Here is a 21,735-nt window from a genome sequence, read left to right on the forward strand (position 1 = left end):
GCAGTGTAGATAGTTTCCCTTATTTTGGTCCTGAGGAAATGCTGAGTATCACTTTGAACAAAAAAAGCATGAAACATGTCGACCACTTTGTTAGAGTAGGATTTTGCTTTCACGAACCTTAGAGCCTGACAAAGAAACCACTCTCTTTGTTTTTAATAAGGTGGGTTGCCACTTCAGAAAAAAAAATGTGGACTACTCAACCTTTTTTAATATCACTTCAACACATTTACACCACTCACTTCCACTCCCTAGGGCCCTCACACCCACAGCACCGTACGGCAGGAAAAATCCCCGCCAAAGAGCCCCTTTATGGGTGCTCGTCGGGTATTGCACCGCCGACCCAACGAGGGGCAAAGCCATATGATGAAGCATGACACCTAGCTTGCTGGGTGTTTGAGGTCTTTAGTTCCGAAAAGGAGGATCCCCCTCCTGTATGGTGTGCTGCCTTTCTGTGACCCTGTGAGACTTGGTGGTGATTGTCGAGGGTCTACTCGGAAAATGTCTTTATATATAGAGAGAGAGAAAGAGAGAGCTAGATCTAGATATATATTTATGCTATTCCATGGTGGTGGTTGCTTTCAAGGAACAGAGATAGCCACTGGATTGACAGTCATGTCTTAATTTTTGGAGATGGTAGCCTGTCAGGGTGGCAGGGGTAATGTTGTCCCTAACTCTGACAGATGGAGTACCATTCCTCAAAACCTCAGATCAGACCCTTAATGTATGTTTTAAAAAACTCTGAAATTCACTTAAATAAACCCACAGTTGAAGTGCAGTCATAGTTATAAAAGATAACCTAAGAAACACTGATATTTGTCAGTTATGGCTAGATAAACTACCATAACTCATACCCCCATAAGGCACTGCTTATGACCACATGTATCACATCATTCATTACATTTTAAAATACATAATTGATGACATCACTGAAAATATGCCAAATGACGTAACTGATGACATCGCTGGTGACATCATCCAATTAATACTCTGCCATTGGCCATGAGCAGTCAGGGATTCGTTGCAAATCCTGGTCCTGTCTCCAAACCACTGTGAACAATCAGCCCTCACTGTGCACAGTCTTTGGCTGTGTCCAGTGGGGGTTTTCAGCAGGGTCTAGCTTTCAGCCAAATCCTACTAACAACCCTCAGCAGGAAGTGAAACCCCACTCAACAAAGCCATTAGCTGTGAATGAAGGGAGTTGGCCACAAGCCATGGTAAACAGCCAGGCCATGAATCCAAACGTCCACCGGTGGCCAACCCCAAAATTTGAGATGTAGCAAGTGACACAGTTCTTGTCTATATAACAAAGTCTGTCATCCCTGCTCAGATTCATCCATATTACAACATCCAAAGATTAATGCTGCACAAGTGTGCCCAGGCATGTGACCAGCTTCTCACACACACTCACACTCTCCCTCTCTCTCTCTCTCCCATCAAAGATTGCCACCTACTGATACAGCAGCACGTAGCGCTAGGAAGATGGGGAAGAATGCAGGAGGTGGGAGCACACATTTCTAGAGTTGGGAGCTGAAAGGATGGAAAGAAGAGCAAGAAGAGACAGAGAGGGAGTAATAATAGTGCCTCATACACTGCAATGTAAGGTTGTGTTGCAGTGCAGGTATCCAATCAAAATACACTGATACTGAAATGTTCCTTGGGTGAGTCAAACACAAGAAAAGAGATAGAACCCATTGAATCGGGAACAGGGAACAGACCAGACAAGAAAGTTGTTAGATCATTACGAAGGGGCAGAGAAAAATCTCATACTAGGTTTATATTGAATGCAATAGGTCTGTTTGCCAAAATACCTAAATGGAAAAATTATACAACGGATGGCACAGGGACCTAATCGGAAATGGTCAGCAGCCACATCACAGGTATGCCTTCCCTATTCCTTTATTCCTCTGAGATCATTAACATTTGCATAATTTCTTTGACTACAACATGACGTTTAATAATGGCTCTTGTCAATGCCTATCAGCTTCTCTCTCATGCCAATTGCCACATGCTCCTGCTGACTTGTCAACCCCTCCCACAATTCCCTGGTCACTCATCTATTGGAACCGACTTCTGAAACAACCCCTGTCCCCCCCCAGATCAATATGTAAAGCCTATGCTAGTAAGTGTAGAAAGTTAATCGGGGGATATATAAAGCAATTTCTCTGTAGCCACAAAATCAAGCATGCTAACACAATATACCAGTAACCCAATATGCAGAATATAAGGTACATACATTTGGATGTCTACTGAGTTTACAGCTACGAAATGTACTCTTCTTAGTTACCAGCCATACTTCAACTATTACATTCATAAATACACTTGACCTGCTTGATGTGTTCCAGCAAAATATTGTTTTAGCAGTTATGATTGGATTATATATTGCACTGCTAGACTTGGATACATCACCGATGGTAAAACACCTTCACTCCGCATTTTTTCCTCCGCATACCTTTACTCCTCATACCATCATAACGCAGGTACTGATACTCCGCAAAATATTACAACGCATGCCATTATATCTTGTATGCTTTTACCACGCATGCTTTTACAACGAAATTCGTTGTAAAAGCATGAACGGTAAAAACATTTGTTTTTTATATTTAAGTGTAAGGTAAGTATATGGTTTTAGTTTGGGGGTGTTGGAGTATATGGTTTAAGGGTTTAGGGGTATTTTAAGGGTGGGTTTGGGTTATGGGGTACAGGGGTATTTAAGGGTTAAGGGATAGGTTTGGGTATTGGGGTATAGGGGTATTTTTAGGCTTCAGGGCTAGGTTTGGGTTTTGAGGTACAGGGGTAATTTTAGGGTTCAGGGCTAGGTTTGGGTTTTGGGGTACTGGGGTATTTTTTATGGTTTAGAGCTAGGTTTGGGTTTTGGGGTACAGGGGTATTTTTGGGGGTTCAGGGATATTTTTGGGTTTTGGGGTACAGGGGTATTTTTAGGGTTCAGTGGTATTTTTGGGTTTTGGGGTACAGGGGTATTTTTAGGGTTTAGAGCTAGGTTTGGGTTTTGGGCTACAGGGGTATTTTTAGGGTTTAGAGCTAGGTTTGGGGTACAGGGGTATTTTTAGGGTTCAGGGCTAGGTTTGGGGTACAGGGGTATTTTTAGGGTTTGGAGCTAGGTTTGGGTTTGGGGTACAGGGGTATTTTTAGGGTTCAGGGGTATTTTGGGTTTTGGGGTACAGGGGTATTTTTAGGTTTCAGGGGTAGGTTTGGGTTTTGGGGTACAGGGGTATGTTCAGGTTTCAGGGGTATGTTTGGGTTTTGGGGTACAGGGGTATTTTTAGGGTTCAGGTCTAGGTTTGGGTTTTGGGGTACAGGGGTATTTTTAGAGTTCAGGGGTATTTTGGGGTTTTGGGGTACAGGGGTATTTTTAGGGTTCATGGCTAGGTTTGAGTTTTGGGGTACATGGGTATTTATAGGGTTCAGGGGTATTTGGGGGTTTTGGGTTACAGGGGTATTTTAAGGGTGGGTTTGGGTTATGGGGTACAGGGGTATTTAAGGGTTAAGGGATAGGTTTGGGTATTGGGGTATAGGGGTATTTTTAGGCTTCAGGGCTAGGTTTGGGTTTTGAGGTACAGGGGTAATTTTAGGGTTCAGGGCTAGGTTTGGGTTTTGGGGTACAGGGGTATTTATAGGGTTCAGGGCTAGGTTTGGGTTTTGGGGTACAGGGGTATTTTTAGGGTTCAGTGGTAAGTTTTGGTTTTGGGGTACAGGGGTATTTTTAGGGTTTAGGGATAGGTTTGGGTTTTGGGGTACAGGGTATATGTATAGGGTTAAGATGGGTTACGGTTTAAGGGTGTTGGGGTATTTTAAGGAGTAAGGGTGGGTTAGGATTTTGGGGTGCTGGGGTATTTTAAGGGAGCAGGGTGGTATTAGTTTTTAGGGTGAAAAGAGTATTTTTTAAAATGTTAAATATATATATATATATATATATATTTTTATTATTTAAAAAAATATATAAATGTTAAATATATATATATATATGTATATACATATGCATTATTTGGTATATACATATATTTATTTATATATATTTATATATTTATATATATATATATATATGTAAACACACATATATATATATATAGTGTAAGTACATTTTCTAAGTTTACCCCACACATAACTTCACCACACATGCCTTTGCGTTGTAAAGGCATGCGTTGTAAAGTTATATGCGGGGTTAAATTTTGCGGAGTGATTGTACTGCGGAGTAATGGCTCCGCGTTGTAATTAATGAGGAGTCATGGTACGCGGGATTTTTGATTGCGGGATTTCGTCACATATTCATCACCGATAGCAGGTGTTATTTCCGTGTGAGCGTCAGAAGCTTCCAAATCAACCTACCCGTCAATACACTCTAAACGTAGGCACACCTTGATGTCATCAAATGCTGTTTCTGTGGTTACCCAGTTCATCTGAACATTATGCAGAAATCAGAAATTGTAAAATATTACACGTTTAAGGGATCCATATTTCAGTTTAGAAACAATAAAATATTAACTTCACAATAAAACTGATCCCCAAAATTGTATTTTGAATTACATTTCCTACAAAATATTCTTGACCAAAGAACAATACTATTGTTGTACGTCAACCCTATTTTTGTAAGAAAAAAATTACCCCTTACATTCAAATCGAACATTTTACTTTGCAGAAAAATATTTTCAGACACCGGGTCGCTCATTTTTATTTTTTGAGCAATGGTCTGTTGTTTATTTATTATATACAACGTTGGAATATTATAAAGCAACAGTACCTGTTCCAGTCTGTTGTAGAAGTCTGCGTTCCCAGCACAGAGGTATCTGCCCAGCAGTGTTGCATGTGTGGTGAAGATAGTTGCAATAGGAATTTTCCTATAACGGGACAGGATCAATCCAGCTCCTGACTGCCACTCGTGGAAGTGGGTAATGATGTTTGTCTGATCTTGTAACTGATCAGTGATCTAGTACGTTTAAAAAAAGAAACACATGTCACAGATTGATGTGACAGAACACGCAGAAATACATTTAGAAAAATTGGTTTACATGCTGGATAGTCATGGTTATAGTTAGTAGTCTTAATTGAAATATAAGAGGGTGGAACTTAGGGACAAACTTGGGCAAGCATGAGGTATATTTGTTAAATTTATCAACGTGTACAGCATAGTGTTGGGTTGATGTGATTAGGCTCTCACAAGAGAATAGTACACTCCAGGAGTGGCCCGTGCAAGTGAGAGTGGTGGGCGGGATGTGCGGGGGCACGACAGACAACGGAAAATGAATTATTTATTTAATTTTCCCTCATTGTCATCTGTCGAGTCCACCCCTCCCCCCGCCCATCGGCTCTTACCTGCACGAGACAGTCCCGGTACAAAGCATGAGATATTAACCGCTCCCAACAACTCAGCCAAACCTCTTCCTTAGACACTGGACTGGAGATTAAAGGCAACTTGTTCTGAACAAGTACACATTAAAGGTAACTGCAGCAAGAGATGCATGTCTTTTTGTTATATTCATTGCCATCTCACAACTATACAATAGTGTATACATGGTAACACATGGATGACTCATGCCTCTGCCGCTGGCCGCGCGACGCAAAGGGGAGCTGAGCAAGACAGCGTCTTAGTACCACATGCCGCGCGAGAGGAACTGCAGCGCGCCAGCCCCAGAGCCGCCCTCGTCATTAGCGACCAATGGGAGGGCGTCCCCTGGCGTTGTGGGCGGTCCCTAGGGGTTTATAGGTTGCACGGCAACACTGCTTGGTCTTTCCTGCCGCGCTTGTTCCCTGGGCTGCTCTGCGCTGTTCCCACCCTAGCCCTAACCCAGCGGCAGAGCGGCAGGCGAAAAATTTGGACGGTTTAATGGTCTTGTTTTATGTTGCAGGCGGAGTCACAGGGCGATCTGGAAGCAGATGGACAGTAGGGGTACCTCTGCGGCAGAAGGATACAGTCAATACCTCTGCCTGGCACAGTAGGGGTGCCTGAGCCAAGAACCTGGAGCCGAGGGGGTTCCAGGAAACAGCGTCGGCGCCCCGTTAGTCCTTCGGGCGGTCGGGGGGCCTGAACCGACCGGGGGTGTGCCTCATCGCTCCGCCCTGACAGGGGGGGCGGGAGTAGATCGAAATAAAGTGATAATGTACTGCACCGTCAGAGCATCGACTCGCCGTGCAAGATGGCTGGTTAGGCATGCGGGTCAGCGAGGGGCTGCCGCATTGGATCGCCTGTAAGATGACCCACCTTATCTGCCTTTTGTTGTGCGAAATAAACCTGCACCACTGCTTTCCCATAAATCTGTCTCGTGAGTTTCCTTGGTATGTAAGTGTTATGGTGCACAATGTGGAGCGAGCGCTGGTGGTGTGGGCACTATCAGTAATCCGGCACCTGAAGAATGTCACTTGATCTGCTTCTCTGCAAGTTTAACTTTACCTAAACTATTATTTGTTGTACCAACAGAAGTACATTTTGTCACTGATTAGTGTATTAACCACCCTTCATTAACCGTACTAGAAGTGAACTGTTCCTAAAAAGTGTCCTATTCTCATCTCCTTTTTGCTACGCAAATATCACAAATGCTTTCAACAGAGTAAGCTTTAAAATAACTTAAATATTTGCAGCATCATTGTTCTTCATGATCCCTAGACTAGCGACAATAAATAATTTAACCTAGTTCGTCCTACAAAACAAATTGCAGGCGAAATTCTTTGGTCTCTAAGGCGACTCTTTTTAATCATATCCATTGATCAATACAATGATTTTACACTTGGTATTGGACGTGAGGTATAAGGTCACAGGCTGGCTACCTCACAGCGGTTTAAGGAAAGGGAAAAAAGCAGCTTTCTATTCAGCAGATTTTGATTTCAGTACAACATTTTTAAGGGAATGTTATTGCTGCTATGCAAATGAATGTTAGAAGAATAAAGTGGCAAGATGGCCGCCTGGTAGGAGCTCGGGTCCGGAGCTCCTAGTGCTGGGGATCCCTTTCCGGAAATTATCCTCGATAGCACGCACCACCATCGGCGAGAAAAATGAGCAAGTGGATCGTAACAAGTAACTGGATTGAACTCAAGTAACTGGTTTTATAAGTAGCTGGAATATCGCCGTAAAACACGTACCTGCAGCAGTGACGGCTGGGACCTCTGCAGCCTCGGCGGAACGCAGGACGGCTGGACGGGAACCAAGTTGAGAACCCGACCCGACTGAAGATCACCTCGCTTGCACCGGTACTGATGGGTATGAACCTGAGACCGGCATGCTGAGGAAGCCTGGGAGGTTCCTGACAGACGACTGCATCCCAGTGCCCTCTTGATTGTGGAGTTACCCTGCTTGCCTGCAATCACCGCCGGCAAGTGATCAATATCACTGGAGCCGTCGGGGCGGGTGACAAGCGGACGGGAGTTGGCGCTGACAGATCCGGCGCGGGTGATAGAGGGAGTGCCGGCGGGAGGCTCGGGGTGGCTGTGGCGGACTGCCCAGGAGTCGGACCCGCCTGATTCCGACGTTGCCTGCACCGGACAGACCAGAGGGAGGTGGACCTGGACCTTGTTCACGGCGGCCATGCTCACGACGGCCGCCACCCAGGGGACTGATGGCAAGAGTCGCCGGACGAGCATCGGAAATGCACTGAGGTGTTGCCCTGCTTGCCTGCGGGCAGCGTGAGGTCCGTCCCGGTAGCCGACCCACATCGGGAGTGATCTCCCCGCCTTGCCCGCTCAGCTGTCAGGAACATCTCGCTCTGACAGCATTGGACTAATCGGAGAGCCCCCCAGAGGAAGTGGAGGACCTGATGACAGGGTGTGCACGGTGTGCATGGCGTCCCCCCCACCAGCACCACCACCAGCGGTAGCGTGGAGCCACAAAGCAGGCAAGTCAGCGCGGCCGGGGACAGCTCTGGCGAGCGAGGGCGTCAACACCCCCGGAGAGACTCAACTGGAGACCCCCGGGGAGACCTGCAAACGAAGGCAAACAGCGTCTTTGCTCCCTAAGGCTGGGTCTACAGAGCACCACCAGCGGTAGAGTGGAGCCACAAAGCAGGCAAGTCAGCGCGACCGGAGACAGCGCTGGCGAGCGAGGGCGTCAACACCCCCGGGGAGAATCAACTGGGAAGGAGGATTACTCGATACCATTTACACGTTTTGAGCAGACCTGCAAACGAAGGCAAACAGCGTCTTTGCTCCCTAAGGCTGGGGACTACAGAGCACCTTCCGAGCAGAAAGCGGGAAAAGGTATTTTCTTTGCTTCACTCGTTTTTCCTCACGCACAAAAAACTCCTTTGTTCAAAATGGCTTGGGCCATAAACCGATGCAATAAATCCCCTCCTTTACCTCGAGAGCCCACGAGGCCCCTCAACAGCGCCTCCTAAGATAACAAAAATAGAGATAAGACTCCCCTTAGTATGCATGATACTGAGCCAGCTGGAATAGAAACTGAAACTGCCCTTCCCTGCTCGCAAAAGAACAACAACTAACAGAGGACTAAGGGCACTATTCCCTATTTGGCGGCCATCTTAGCCTACTCCTATTCCTTCTCGTTGGTGGCCATCTTGGACTAGTCACCTTGACTAGTTTGACTATCTGTTCATATTATGCAAACTTGCCATTGCAGACTAAGCTCATTTACCGCGCACTTTGCATAGCCCTATAAACAATCCTTCCTCTAACTTAATGTGTGGCTATTAGTGCAGTATTATATTCTGTCAATTTGTACACCTATAGCAACCCACGGCACAGCTACCTCTTAGTGCAGCAGTATACTTATTTATTATATTAGTTTGTAAACATGTGTAACCTGCCCTTCGGCACTTTTCATTTGTAAAGTATCCTTTCATTCATCAACTTTTCATTGGATTAAGTATCTGCCTTTTATTGCAGTATTATAGGCCTACTTTATACATTTGTGTACTTCTACCTGTACGCTTTGCATTTTCGTACCCTGCACACATGTCACTTTTTCCTCACCTGTAATGCACCGATCGCTACCTCATATATGTGTGATTAAGTGTCTGCCTTTTATTGCAGTATTGTACTCCTACCTGTATTTTGTACTGTATCCTATAACTATGTCACTCCTTCCTCACCTGTAGTGCACTGATCGCTACCTCATATAGATCACCCAGCTCACTGCTATCCCTATTATGCACTGATCGCTACCTTATATATTTTGCTCATTCTTGTAAGCTGCACACTTCCACTTTTATTACTGGATTACACCGATGCTACCTCCTACATTTTGGTTATCTTTGGTTATTCACTAATGTCACTTGGCCTCCATTTAAGTGGCTGCCACTTCTTATACCTTATAAAAAAAAATGTGTAAGCTGCATCCACTCACCGCTACTTCTGGACTGCACCGAGTACTACCCCTTATATTTTGGGTATCTTTGGCCACTCACTTGTGTCACTTTTGTGCTAGGCAACCGACGGTTGACAGTTATCTTTTGCACATTTGGATTATTATCGTTCGCCCCCCCATACCCACCTCTACAGCCATCCCAACATGGATCTCATCGGCAAGCACACATATAGAATAAATTACCCATCCACACTCACCAAAAAAGCCGCTAAACGCTTTAAACACAACTTCCTGAGGTCCCACCCTGAAACCCCCTTTGCCGACACCTACTTCTCACCGGTCAATGGATCCCTGAACATCGATATCATCTTCCACACCTCACGTAGAGCTCAATGGAGAAAAGCGTTCCTCACCCTACTCACCGTCTCCACCACCAGGAAAACGGCTCATGGCCTAACTCTCTCCATCACCCCATCCCAACTCTTCCCTGGCAGGACTACCATTACTATCTACAATAATGGGATAGTCATAATTCAATCCACAGACAAGAACCTAGAACTACTAGACAACCTTTTCCCCAAATTCAAAGAGCACCTTGCCAAGCCCAGGACCTCCACCCATATCTCCTCCAGCACTATCACTCCTGACATCTCAGCCCTCACCCACAGCCCCCCTAACCTCGCCCAACATCAGAACGACACACACCTCACCTCTACCTCCAACACCCCAGTCAACCACTCACCTACTGCTACCACCACACATCCCTCAATCACAGTCACAAATCTCTCCCCCTCACACACTAATCGCCCCCCTAATTTCAACACCTGGACCCCCACACATGCCACTCCCTCTACTCACTCCCCTGACAACACAGCTCCCACCCAAAATCCCGCTAACCTAGACCAGCACCAGAATGACACGCATAATGACAATTCACACCCTCTGTCCCTCCCTACTCTGAGTCCCCTCTACCACACGCTAATTAATCATACAGAGCACTCCACATCTATCATTAGAACTCCCCCTCCCCACGACAGGACCATCTCCAACACCATTTCCCCCCTTCCCCCCACTCTCAGCCCTCACTACCCCTCAGGCTCCCCCATCACCACCAACATACACTCTACCTCCACCCCGCTCTCACCGCCTGCCACCAAAGCCCTCCTCTACGCCACCAACCTCCTCCACTCTTCATCCACTCCCATCGCCCCCATACCCTCTCTCCTCCATAACACCAACTCGTACGCCGGCACCATGGAGCCCTGCATGAACACCAACACACCCCCCACCCGCATGCTAATGCAGAGGTCAGCCACTCACCCATGACTTCCTCCCCCAGCACTAACACCTATCCTTCGCTGGACAAGATTATGTCCTCCCTCCTCCAGCTCAAAGAAGACTTTCACACCATCAAAGAAGACATTCACACCATCAAAGAGCTACTCATCACACCCCCCAGACACACCCCACTCACCAACACCCGCCCTCTCAACTGGCTCCCCACCCGTCCCGATGACGCACCAAAGCTACAACTTTCACACAGGACCGTGATCCATGCCCACAATCGCAACAACCGCACCCGCCGCCCACATTGGACGGCGATCCCCGCCCACAAAACCACCCCCGTCGCACATGCACCTCTCTTTCGGATCTCGACATTCTCACTCTCCTCCGCTCCTTCGACCCTGCTCCCCTAAACCACACAACCGCCACGCACCTCCCCATTCCCACGATACACTCAAAACACCGTAGATCCCCCACACTAAACAACAGAAGCTCCGACCCGAATAACCTTAGAAAAGTCCCCCTCTCACTAGTACCCTCTACCTCCTCTGACACACCCCGTCTCAAATGCACTCTCCTCAACTGTAGATCGGCTTCTAGACACTCCTCCGCCATCGCCGATCTCATCCTATCATTAGACCTTGACCTAATCATCTTGACTGAAACCTGGCTAACTGAATCTTCTACACCTATAATGGACATTCTGGTACCCCCCAACTACCACATCGTTAGGCTTGACAGGTCTGGCAAGATAGGTGGTGGAATTGCATGCATATACAGGAACAACCTCTCTGTTCTGAAAGTCTCCGCACCTTCCCTACCGTCCTCAATGTCCTGCGAATACATTTGCCTCGACATTATCAGTGAAGGCAAACCGATATGCTCTCTTCACGGCATTTACCACCCACCCAGAGACAACCTCACCTTCGCCCAACAAATCATGGACATGATTTCAACTAACGCTGGACGACAGCTCACCCAAATATACCTTGGTGACTTCAACCTCCACTGGAACGATCACAATGATGCGGTGGTAAATAGTCTCAAAAATTTCGTCAAAGCCCTGGACCGCACACAACTATGCAACAGCCCGACCCATGAGAAAGGTTCTATACTCGACCTCATCATCGCCAAAGAGAACGCTATTCAACTTGAATCTATCGAACCCTGTGACTGGTCAGACCATCACATCGTCACATTCTTTATCAATGAAAAAATCAAACTCAACACGACTCAATCCTCCAGACCTAAAATTTGGAAAAGAGACCTGAAAAAACTCAACCCAGACTCCCTACCTCCGAACAGCCGCGACTTACTGCTCCCTCCTACAGGCGCTACAGATGTCCAATCCTTGACTGACCACTATCTCAACGCCATGACGTCAATAATTAATGAGGCTGCTCCCATGCAGCTAAAAAGAGTCTACGCTAAAATATCCAATCCATGGTACGACGGGAGTCTCAATGAAGATAGACGAGCCATGCGAATGGCAGAGCGCACTTGGAGAACAGCTCCCTCTGCACTCCACCTGAAAACCTTGAAGAAAAAGAGAAACGCCTATTTCAGGAAAATAAAGCGCTCAAAAGCAAACTTCTTCAGCCTCCAGCTCGACCAAGCAAAAAACCGACCAAGAAAACTGAGCTAATCGGAACACAAGCCAAGGAACAACCCCAACCTATCAGCTCTTTGGACAAAGCACCCTCCTGTGAAGACTTCGCCGCTTTCTTTACCCAAAAAACTGACAACATAAAGAGTGATCTCAGCATTGACGCAAGCCTCTACACCACTTCCAACAGCATAACACCCACCAAACTAAAAAACAATGCTACATGGTCATCCTTTGACACCTACTCCGAAGAAGAAATAGGCAAACTGCTCAGCACCTTGAAACCGTCCAATCACCTCACGGATCCCCTCCCGGCCAACGCTGTCAAAGACTTCACCCCATGGCTCCTTCCACTGTGGACTAAAATTATCAACAGCTCGCTCCAACAAGGATTCATCCCTGACTCCCTCAAAGTTGGACAAGTCACACCTTTACTAAAGAAACCTACTGCCGACCCATCCGACCTAAACAACTACCGGCCCATTACCAATATTCCCACTCTCGCCAAACTATTGGAAAAATGCGCACAACTACAGCTGACTAAACACATTGATCAGTTTGATCTCCTCAACGCTCATCAATCAGGCTTCCGAGCAGGACACAGTACTGAAACTGCTATGACCCACATAATTGATGATGCTCTTCAAATGCTAGATCAAAATGATACCTGCCTCCTCATCCTTCTTGATCTCTCATCAGCATTCGACACTGTTAAACATGAGAACTTACTCGAACTTTTGAACACAAGAATGGGTCTATCTGGGACTGTTCTCAAGTGGTTCACCTCCTTCTTACATAACAGGTCGCAGAAATTCAAGAGTAACAACTTGATGTCCTCGCCAATACCTGTTTCGTTAGGTGTCCCCCAAGGATCCTCCCTATCACCAACTTTGTTCAACCTAGTTATGGAACCCCTCACCACCTTGCTACAAGCATCCAATGTACTTTTTCACATGTACGCAGATGACACCCAATTATATCTCAAACTACAATCTCCCAATGACATTTTACTCCTGAACTCAACGATCAGAAGCACCCAATCTTGGCTTGCAAATAATCATCTCAAACTCAATGCTCTGAAAACAGAGTTCCTTTTGATCTCACCTCCCGCGAAGATCTCTACCACTCAAACGTGGCTTAAACAGCTAACTGCACTCAATGTCCTACCCACCATCGGGGACTCAGCAAAATCTCTAGGCATAACTCTCGACTCCAATCTCAACATGCAGCATCATATCAGCAAGGCTACTAAGGGTGCAAACTTCCAAATCAATACCCTGAGGAAACTCAAACCCTTCCTACCACCCAAAGACTTCCAAACTGCAGTACAAGCACTAGTAATCCCGCGAATTGAATACGGCAGCATCGCCCTCTGTGGTCTCCCGTTAACCACTACTGCACCCCTAAGAGCCTCTCTAAACGCTGCAGCGAGACTCATCACTGGGTCAAAAAAACACTCGCATATCTCCCCTGACTTGAAAGCCCTGAACTGGCTGCCTTTTGAAGCCAGAATACATTTGAAAATCGCCTGCATGACACACAAGGCTGTACACCTGAGCTCTCCCGGATACCTCACTCAAAAGCTGTCAATCTCTGGCGGCTCTAGATACACTAGAGGCACAAACAATCTACTGCTAAAACCTCGAAGATTCAGGAAGGAAAAAACGTATAAGCGCTCTTTCTCAGGAATGGCACCCAGGATCTGGAACTCACTCCCTCCTGAAACAAGGCTCATCTCCTCAGTCACACTTTTTAAGAAAGAAGTAAAAGCTCTTCTCATGGCCAAATACAATTGAGCTTTTAACTTGGATCTGTAAAGTATCTGCATCGATCTATATTACCCAGCTCGATCCCGACGACTATGTGTTTTTCCTGTATTATTCTGCTAGATCCTTACGAATATGTGCTGTACCTGTATTATTGTTTAACTTACCTGACTATTTACTTACATTATTGATTTACCTGTACTATTATGCTCCCTCACGTTTTTCATTCTCCTGTCTGGTATTCCCTGCTTTGTAAAGCGCTCTGATATCTGCAAAGATCTTGTTCGCGCTATATAAAACTTTCAAAATAAATAAATAAATAAATAAATAAATAACATCCACACTTCCCATGCATCTATGCCCATTTTCTGGCTCCTTCAGAATTGTACATCCATAATAGATGTGGAGTACGTCTGTCTCTCCAGTTATCTGCAAGCAAACTTCCATCATAGCAAAGTGACTGTTTTATAACCACCTCTGCACTCTTATTTTTTTGCTGCACTCTTTTCATGCCAAAACCATCTCCTATTCATTGCTTAGTGCCCCAGGATTCTCGTTCTCAACCACAGCTACACAAATTACTCCATTTACATCCCTTCATCATGTTTTATCTCTCAAAGCCCTATATGTGAAGAATTCACTATAAGCATCTTTACTTTACAGGCCACTTGTTTAATGTCACAGGTTTTCAAAGTTTCCAGTATGGTTTTTCGTTTTGCTGCCTTCTCTTACCATGTAAAAGTCAAAATGAGCTCAACGTGAGCAAAGCTCAGTAGTGGGTTCGCTGTAAGAGTTTATGCAAAGGGCGACAGCTGTGCATAGTAGGGACTTGCCTCCAGATGCATCAAGCCCATATTCTGCGAATTCTAAATTGCGAAAAATACCGAATCGCAATTTAGAATTCGCAGAATGGGATGCATCAAGAAAAGAGACTAAAAAAAGCGAATAGCAATCGGCCGCAATTGCCGATAGCGATTTTCACGAAATCGCATGAAAATCGCAGAATCGCCCATTTTCCATGTTAAAATTGCGAACTTGCAATTACCGAAATCGCAAATTGGGATCTCGCTAATTGCGAGATCGCAAAAACGGGAAGTCGCATTTCGAGCAAAATGATGACATCACAACCAGGAAGTAGGCAGTTCCCTCCCTCATTCAGAACACAGAGCCAGAGAGTGGAAGAAGCACAGCCCAGAGCTCCACAACACACATCCTGCAGCACCTCAACAGGACACAAACAACAAATTAAAATGTCCCAGGAAGCAGCAGGGAGCAGTGCACCAGGCAGAAAGAGAAAAATAAAATTCTCTGAACAGGAATTGGAGTACCTCATCGAGGAAGTATCGAAGGACCATGACAGGCTGTTTGGCAAGGAGTCCCGGAGGGTGCCTGAGGCCGACAAGAGGCGCATTTGGCTGCGCATCCGCTCAAAGGTGAACTCAGTTGGAGTGACCCAGCCTCCATTGATGAGCTCAAAAAGAGGTGGTACGACCTCAGAGGTCGTGCCAAAGAACGCATAGCTGAGAGGCTGGGGGAGCAACATGCCACCGGAGGAGGAGACCCCACAGTTGCACCCAACACTCCACTCGAAGACCTGGTGGAGGACACCCTCAATCCTGCAGCCTGCGTGGGGGTCACCCGGCTGGACTCCTCCTGACTCACCCAACAATCCCAAGGTAAGTGCCATGCAACTGCGACCCAGTCCCCTAACAATGCCCATGACTCCAGAGCTAGCCATTTGATAACTCCAGTAATGCAGGCCATGCACACCTGAAATGCCCTATTGCATTGTGGGACCTGTAGTGTGACAACAATTCCCGGATAGCCACACACAGCCAGACCTGTCAAGTGAAAGATATCCCTAAAGCCAGTCAGGGAATGCAAGCGTGCATGCATGTAGCAACATCCCAAGTGCAAGATACATATCATTAATCATGCACCCATTTACATCACAGGTGCGTCAGGACGGTGCAGAGCAGGAATATCGACGGAGAAATATCGTCTGACATAAATATCCCGCAGAAATATCGATTTGAAGAAATATCGATAACAAAAATATAGTTTGACCAGAATATCGACTGACAGGTAAGTAATATCGATAACAATAATATGGTTGTAATAAATATCGTTCACAAAAATATAGTTTACAAAAATATCGATTTTTTAATAATGTTATGTATTTTAGTGTTTTTAATGAGAATTGTTTGTAATTTTAATATATGTTGTAGAATTTTAATAGTTATTAATGTATATTATGTTGAATTTTGTGTTATATGTTCCGTAGCGGGTTGTGGGTTTATAGGGGAATAGGGCGGGAAGTAATTTAAATATATAAAATTAATTGATTAATTAATGTGTTAATTTATTAATTATTTGTTAATTAATTTCAATTAGTCAATTATTAATTAATTATGTTAATTCATTATGTTAATTAATTATGTTAATTGTTTAATTACTTTTAGGTGTGTGTAGTGGAGTTTATATGTGTAAATGGTGTGAAGTAATTACATTGTTATTGATTAATTATTTAATAATTTATAAATTAATTACCATTAATTAGTAATTATTAATTGTAAATGTGTAATTAATTTTAGGTTTGTGTTGTGGTGTTTATAAGTGTATATGGTGTGAAATCTGTCAATTAAATAATTAATAAATTAATAAAAAAAATATTTTAATTTTCATTAATTAATTAGTAAATATTAAATGTAATTGTGTAATTAATTTTAGGTGTGTGGTGGATATTATAGTGTTAAATAATGTGTAAATATATATATTTTTTATTATCTTTGTTAATAATAATATATTTAAATGTATATATTAATTATGTTTATATTGGAAATTAAATTTAATAAAAAATGTGATAGTTTTGTTTTTTTATTGTTTTGGGTTCCAGCGCTTTCCCTACTGTTGTACCCTGTGGAGTGGAAATAGTAATTTTCACCCCTACGCTATCCAACGCTTTCCCTACTGTTGCACTCACTGGAGTGGGAATAGTAATTTTTACCCCTACGCTATCCAACGCTTTCCCTACTGTTGCACCCTTTGGAGTGGGAATAGTAATTTTTACCCCTACGCTATCCAATGCTTTCCCTACTGTTGCACCCTCTGGAGTGGGAATAGTAATTTTTACTCCTACGCTATCCAACGCTTTCCCTACTGTTGCACCCTCTGGAGTGGGAATAGTAATTTTTACCCCTACGCTATCCAGCGCTTTCCCTACTGTTGCACCCTTTGGAATGGGAATAGTAATTTTTACCTCTACGCTATCCTATGCTTTCCCTACTGTTGCACTCACTGGAGTTGGAATAGTAATTTTTACCCCTACGCTATCCAAAGCTTTCCCTACTGTTGCTCACTCTGGAGTGGGAATAGTAATTTTTACCCCTACGCTATCCAACGCTTTCCCTACTGTTGCACCCTTTGGAGTGGGAATAGTAATTTGTACCCCTACGCTATCCAACGCTTTCCCTACTGTTGCACACTCTGGAGTGGGAATAGTAATTTTTACCCCTACGCTATCCAACGCTTTCCCTACTGTTGCGCCCTCTGGAGTGGGAATAGTAATTTTTACCCCTACGCTATCCAACGCTTTCCCTACTGTTCCACCCTCTGGAGTGGGAATAGTCATTTTTACCCCTACGCTATCCAACGCTTTCCCTACTGTTGCACTCACTGGAGTTGGAATAGTAATTTTCACCCCTACGCTATCCAACGCTTTCCCTACTGTTGCACTCACTGGAGTGGGAATAGTAATTTTTACCCCTACGCTATCCAACGCTTTCCCTACTGTTGCACCCTTTGGAGTGGGAATAATAATTTTTACCCCTACGCTATCCAATGCTTTCCCTACTGTTGCACCCTCTGGAGTGGGAATAGTAATTTTTACTCCTACGCTATCCAACGCTTTCCCTACTGTTGCACCCTCTGGAGTGGGAATAGTAATTTTTACCCCTACTCTATCCAGCGCTTTCCCTACTGTTGCACCCTTTGGAATGGGAATAGTAATTTTTACCTCTACGCTATCCTATGCTTTCCCTACTGTTGCACTCACTGGAGTTGGAATAGTAATTTTTACCCCTACGCTATCCAAAGCTTTCCCTACTGTTGCTCACTCTGGAGTGGGAATAGTAATTTTTACCCCTACGCTATCCAACGCTTTCCCTACTGTTGCACCCTTTGGAGTGGGAATGGTAATTTGTACCCCTACGCTATCCAACGCTTTCCCTACTGTTGCACACTCTGGAGTGGGAATAGTAATTTTTACCCCTACGCTATCCAACGCTTTCGCTACTGTTGCGCCCTCTGGAGTGGGAATAGTAATTTTTACCCCTACGCTATCCAACGCTTTCCCTACTGTTCCACCCTCTGGAGTGGAAATAGTCATTTTTACCCCTACGCTATCCAACGCTTTCCCTACTGTTGCACTCACTGGAGTTGGAATAGTAATTTTTACCCCTACGCTATCCAATTCTTTCCCTACTGTGGCACACTCTGGAGTGGGAATAGTAATTTTTACCCCTACGCTATCCAACGCTTTCCCTACTGTTGCACCCTTTGGAGTGGGAATAGTAATTTTAACCCCTACGCTATCCAACGCTTTCCCTACTGTTGCACCCTCTGGAGTGGGAATAGTAATTTTTACCCCTACGCTATCCAACGCTTTCCCTACTGTTGCACCCTCTGGAGTGGGAATAGTAATTTTTACCCCTACGCTATCCAACACTTTCCCTACTGTTGCACCCTCTGGAGTGGGAATAGTAATTTTTACCCCTACGCTATCCAACGCTTTCCCTACTGTTGCACTCACTGGAGTTGGAAAAGTAATTTTTACCCCTACGCTATCCAACGTTTTCCCTACTGTTGCACACTCTGGAGTTGGAATAGTAATTTTTACCCCTACGCTATCCAACGCTTTCCCTACTGTTGCACACTCTGGTGTGGGAATAGTAATTTTTACCCATACGCTATCCAGCGCTTTCCCTACTGTTGCACCCTTTGGAGTGGAAATAGTAATTTTTACCCCAACGCTATCCAATGCTTTCCGTACTGTTGCACCCTCTGGAGTGGGAATAGTAATTTTTACCCCAACGCTATCCAGCGCTTTCCCTACTGTTGCACCCTTTGGAGTGGGAATAGTAATTTTTACCCCTACGCTGTCCAACGCTTTCCCTACTGTTTCACCCTCTGGAGTGGGAATATTAATTTTTACCCCTACGCTATCCAACGCTTTCCCTACTGTTGCAACCTCTGGAGTGGGAATAGTAATTTTTACCCCTACGCTATCCAGCGCTTTCCCTACTGTTGCACCCTTTGGAGTGGGAATAGTAATTTTTACCCCTTCGCTATCAAATGTTTTAACTACTAATGTTTTAATTTTGTTATTAAATGTATGTATTATTATTTTTAAATACTTTTATGTGTTAATTAAATATAGAACATTTTATTTTATTCAAAGTGTTTTTTATATGTTTTTATTTTATTTTTATATAATTATTAAAGTTTATAAATTAAATAAAGATAATAATAAAATGTATTTAAGAAAATATATGTATATGTACACATTTATTAAGTTTATAATGATTAAATTAAGTTTGTTATAAATAGTTAAAATATAAATGTAATGTAATTTATTTTGTAAATAATATTAATAATATTTAATTATTTAATTTAAGTTATAATATTTTTTAAAGTCGATATTTTTTACATCTATATTTTTTACATCTATATTTTTGAGTCAATATTATTGTACTTACCTGTTTAAGTATAGGGAGGCGATATTTTTGTAATCGATATTTTTACATCTATATTTTTGTAAACTATATTTTTGTGATCGATATTTAAACATGGAACCCGTCAGAACAACCCAGCACAGACAGCGAGGCCCTCCACACAGAGGAGAACCCTGAGGACACCGAGGGAGAGGGCCATCCTGCCCCACGACCCGGACCATAACAAACACCAGCAGCAGTACCACCACCTCCCCATGTGGACAGGGCCACTCCTGCAGCCACAGGAGCACAGCAACCACCCCATGTGACACCCATGGCAGTGGTACAGGCCACACCACCACCACCCAGGAGGCAGACACGGCGCACAGCCACAGTGCGATCTCATTCCAGCGGACTGATGAGGCAGCAGCGCAATGTCTCAACACGCGCTGGCAGGGGGGAACATGTCCGAGATCCTGGCCTGGACATAGAACGCCGGATGCTTGCTGTCCACCAGAAGCTGGCACGCCACTTGGCAGCCATCCACCTGCAGCTCAATAAGACAGCGCGAAGCGTGAGCCAGCTCACGGAAAGCATGCAGGTCATGACCGCAGCTGTCAGGTAGAACAGGCAGATCCTGGTGTCCCAGCAGGACATCACCCACCGCCGCCACCGCCAGCTGCTTACCCGCCTGTCAGCATACACAAGATCCAACCATCCGATTGGATATGCTACCTCCCAACTTTCGCGTCGCTCTCTTGCGATGCAAATACAGATGGTTCAATGCAGCCAGGACATCGCCAGGGCCTTGGAACAAGTCACAACAGCTGTGCAGAGTCTGCAGGCGTCTGGCCATGGCCAAGTAGGGGGTGGGGGGGAGTGATGCCAGTGAGGGCACTTCAAGTCACAGCAGCCTGTCCTTGCCGGGGGTAACCGCACGCCGCTGCAGCACCAGGCCCACTGCAGCATCACGGGCCAATAGTGTCGTGGAGGACGTGGAGAGGCGATTGGGTGCGTCCGGCCGGAGGCGCCAGTGACTCTATGAACTCTAGCAGCAGGGCCATGCTGATTAGACAAGCACGCCTGCTTTTCTTTCATGGGGCTGTATGTGGAAATACAGTTATAGGCTGGTATTTGAGGGCCCCACCAGTTTTGTGTAGGATGCGGAATCGGCTCTTTAACAGCCCAAATGTCCGCTCAATGCAATTTCTAGTGTGAATGTGTGCAGCATTGTAACGCCGTTGCTGTGGTGTGGCAGGGTTGAGGTATGGGGTGAGGAGGTACTCACGGAGGCCGTAGGTGCTGTCACCTGAATGAAAGGAGCAGAGGGTGAGTGCCTGTTATGCACAGCTACATGGTCTCGATGTACTGTTTGTTGGCATGTGTACTTACCAAGGAGGTGTCCTTCGCCAAAGTCTCCCCTGGCCAGGCGTGTGTGCATGCCGCTGTGGCGGAATATGAAGGAATCATGTGTGCTCCCCGGGTATTGTGCCACTATGTCGGTGATGATTGCCTTTGCGTTGCAGACCATCTGGATGTTCAGTGAGTGGTAGGACTTGTGGTTCCGGTACATGTATTCTGTCTCAGCGGGTGGGCAGATGTGGATGTGGGTACAGTCAGTGCATCCAATTACATGGGGGAATTGTGCAATGTTGTAAAATTGTAGCTTTGTTTGATTCAAGTCCTGTTGGGTGGTTGGGAATGTAATGTAATGGTGTAGCCGGGTCAGCATGGCGTCCTGGAAACTCCTTAGGTAGCGGGACAGTGGGCTCTGGCACATCCCCCCTGCAACTGCAACTATCCCCTGGAAGCTTCCGGAGGCCAGGAGGTGCAGGCAGCACAAGACCTGGACATGGGTGGGCACGGCATTGGTCCTCCTTGTTGGGTGCTGCATCAGGGGGTCAAGGTCCCGGAAGGGGTGCAAGTTATAGATAGCTCCGTAAAATATAACTGCTTATTTTCAGTGTTTTATTTTTGTTTAAAATTGTATTTTTAACTGATGTTTCCACCTAATTGTAACCTCACTCTAACCTTTGTTTTTTATGCAATTTCCAATATTGTTTTAACCTAAGTAAGACCTAAATATAAAATCACGTTAACCTT

At 45.1% G+C, this 21,735-nt stretch overlaps 1 protein-coding gene across 2 annotated transcripts in view; it reads right to left on the reverse strand.

Annotated features, from left to right (window-relative positions):
• Window positions 1-21,735, reverse strand: part of GYS2 (glycogen synthase 2) — a 589,778-nt gene that overhangs the window by 452,554 nt on the left and 115,489 nt on the right. For both annotated transcript variants that reach the window (XM_078674071.1, XM_078674070.1), the window contains exon 4: window positions 4,757-4,942. In XM_078674071.1, coding sequence (XP_078530197.1) covers window positions 4,757-4,942 — 186 coding nt within the window. The remainder of the gene's footprint in view (window positions 1-4,756; window positions 4,943-21,735) is intronic.

This window comes from Lissotriton helveticus, chromosome 1_1, assembly GCF_964261635.1.
Source record: "Lissotriton helveticus chromosome 1_1, aLisHel1.1, whole genome shotgun sequence".
NCBI lineage: Eukaryota > Metazoa > Chordata > Amphibia > Caudata > Salamandridae > Lissotriton > Lissotriton helveticus.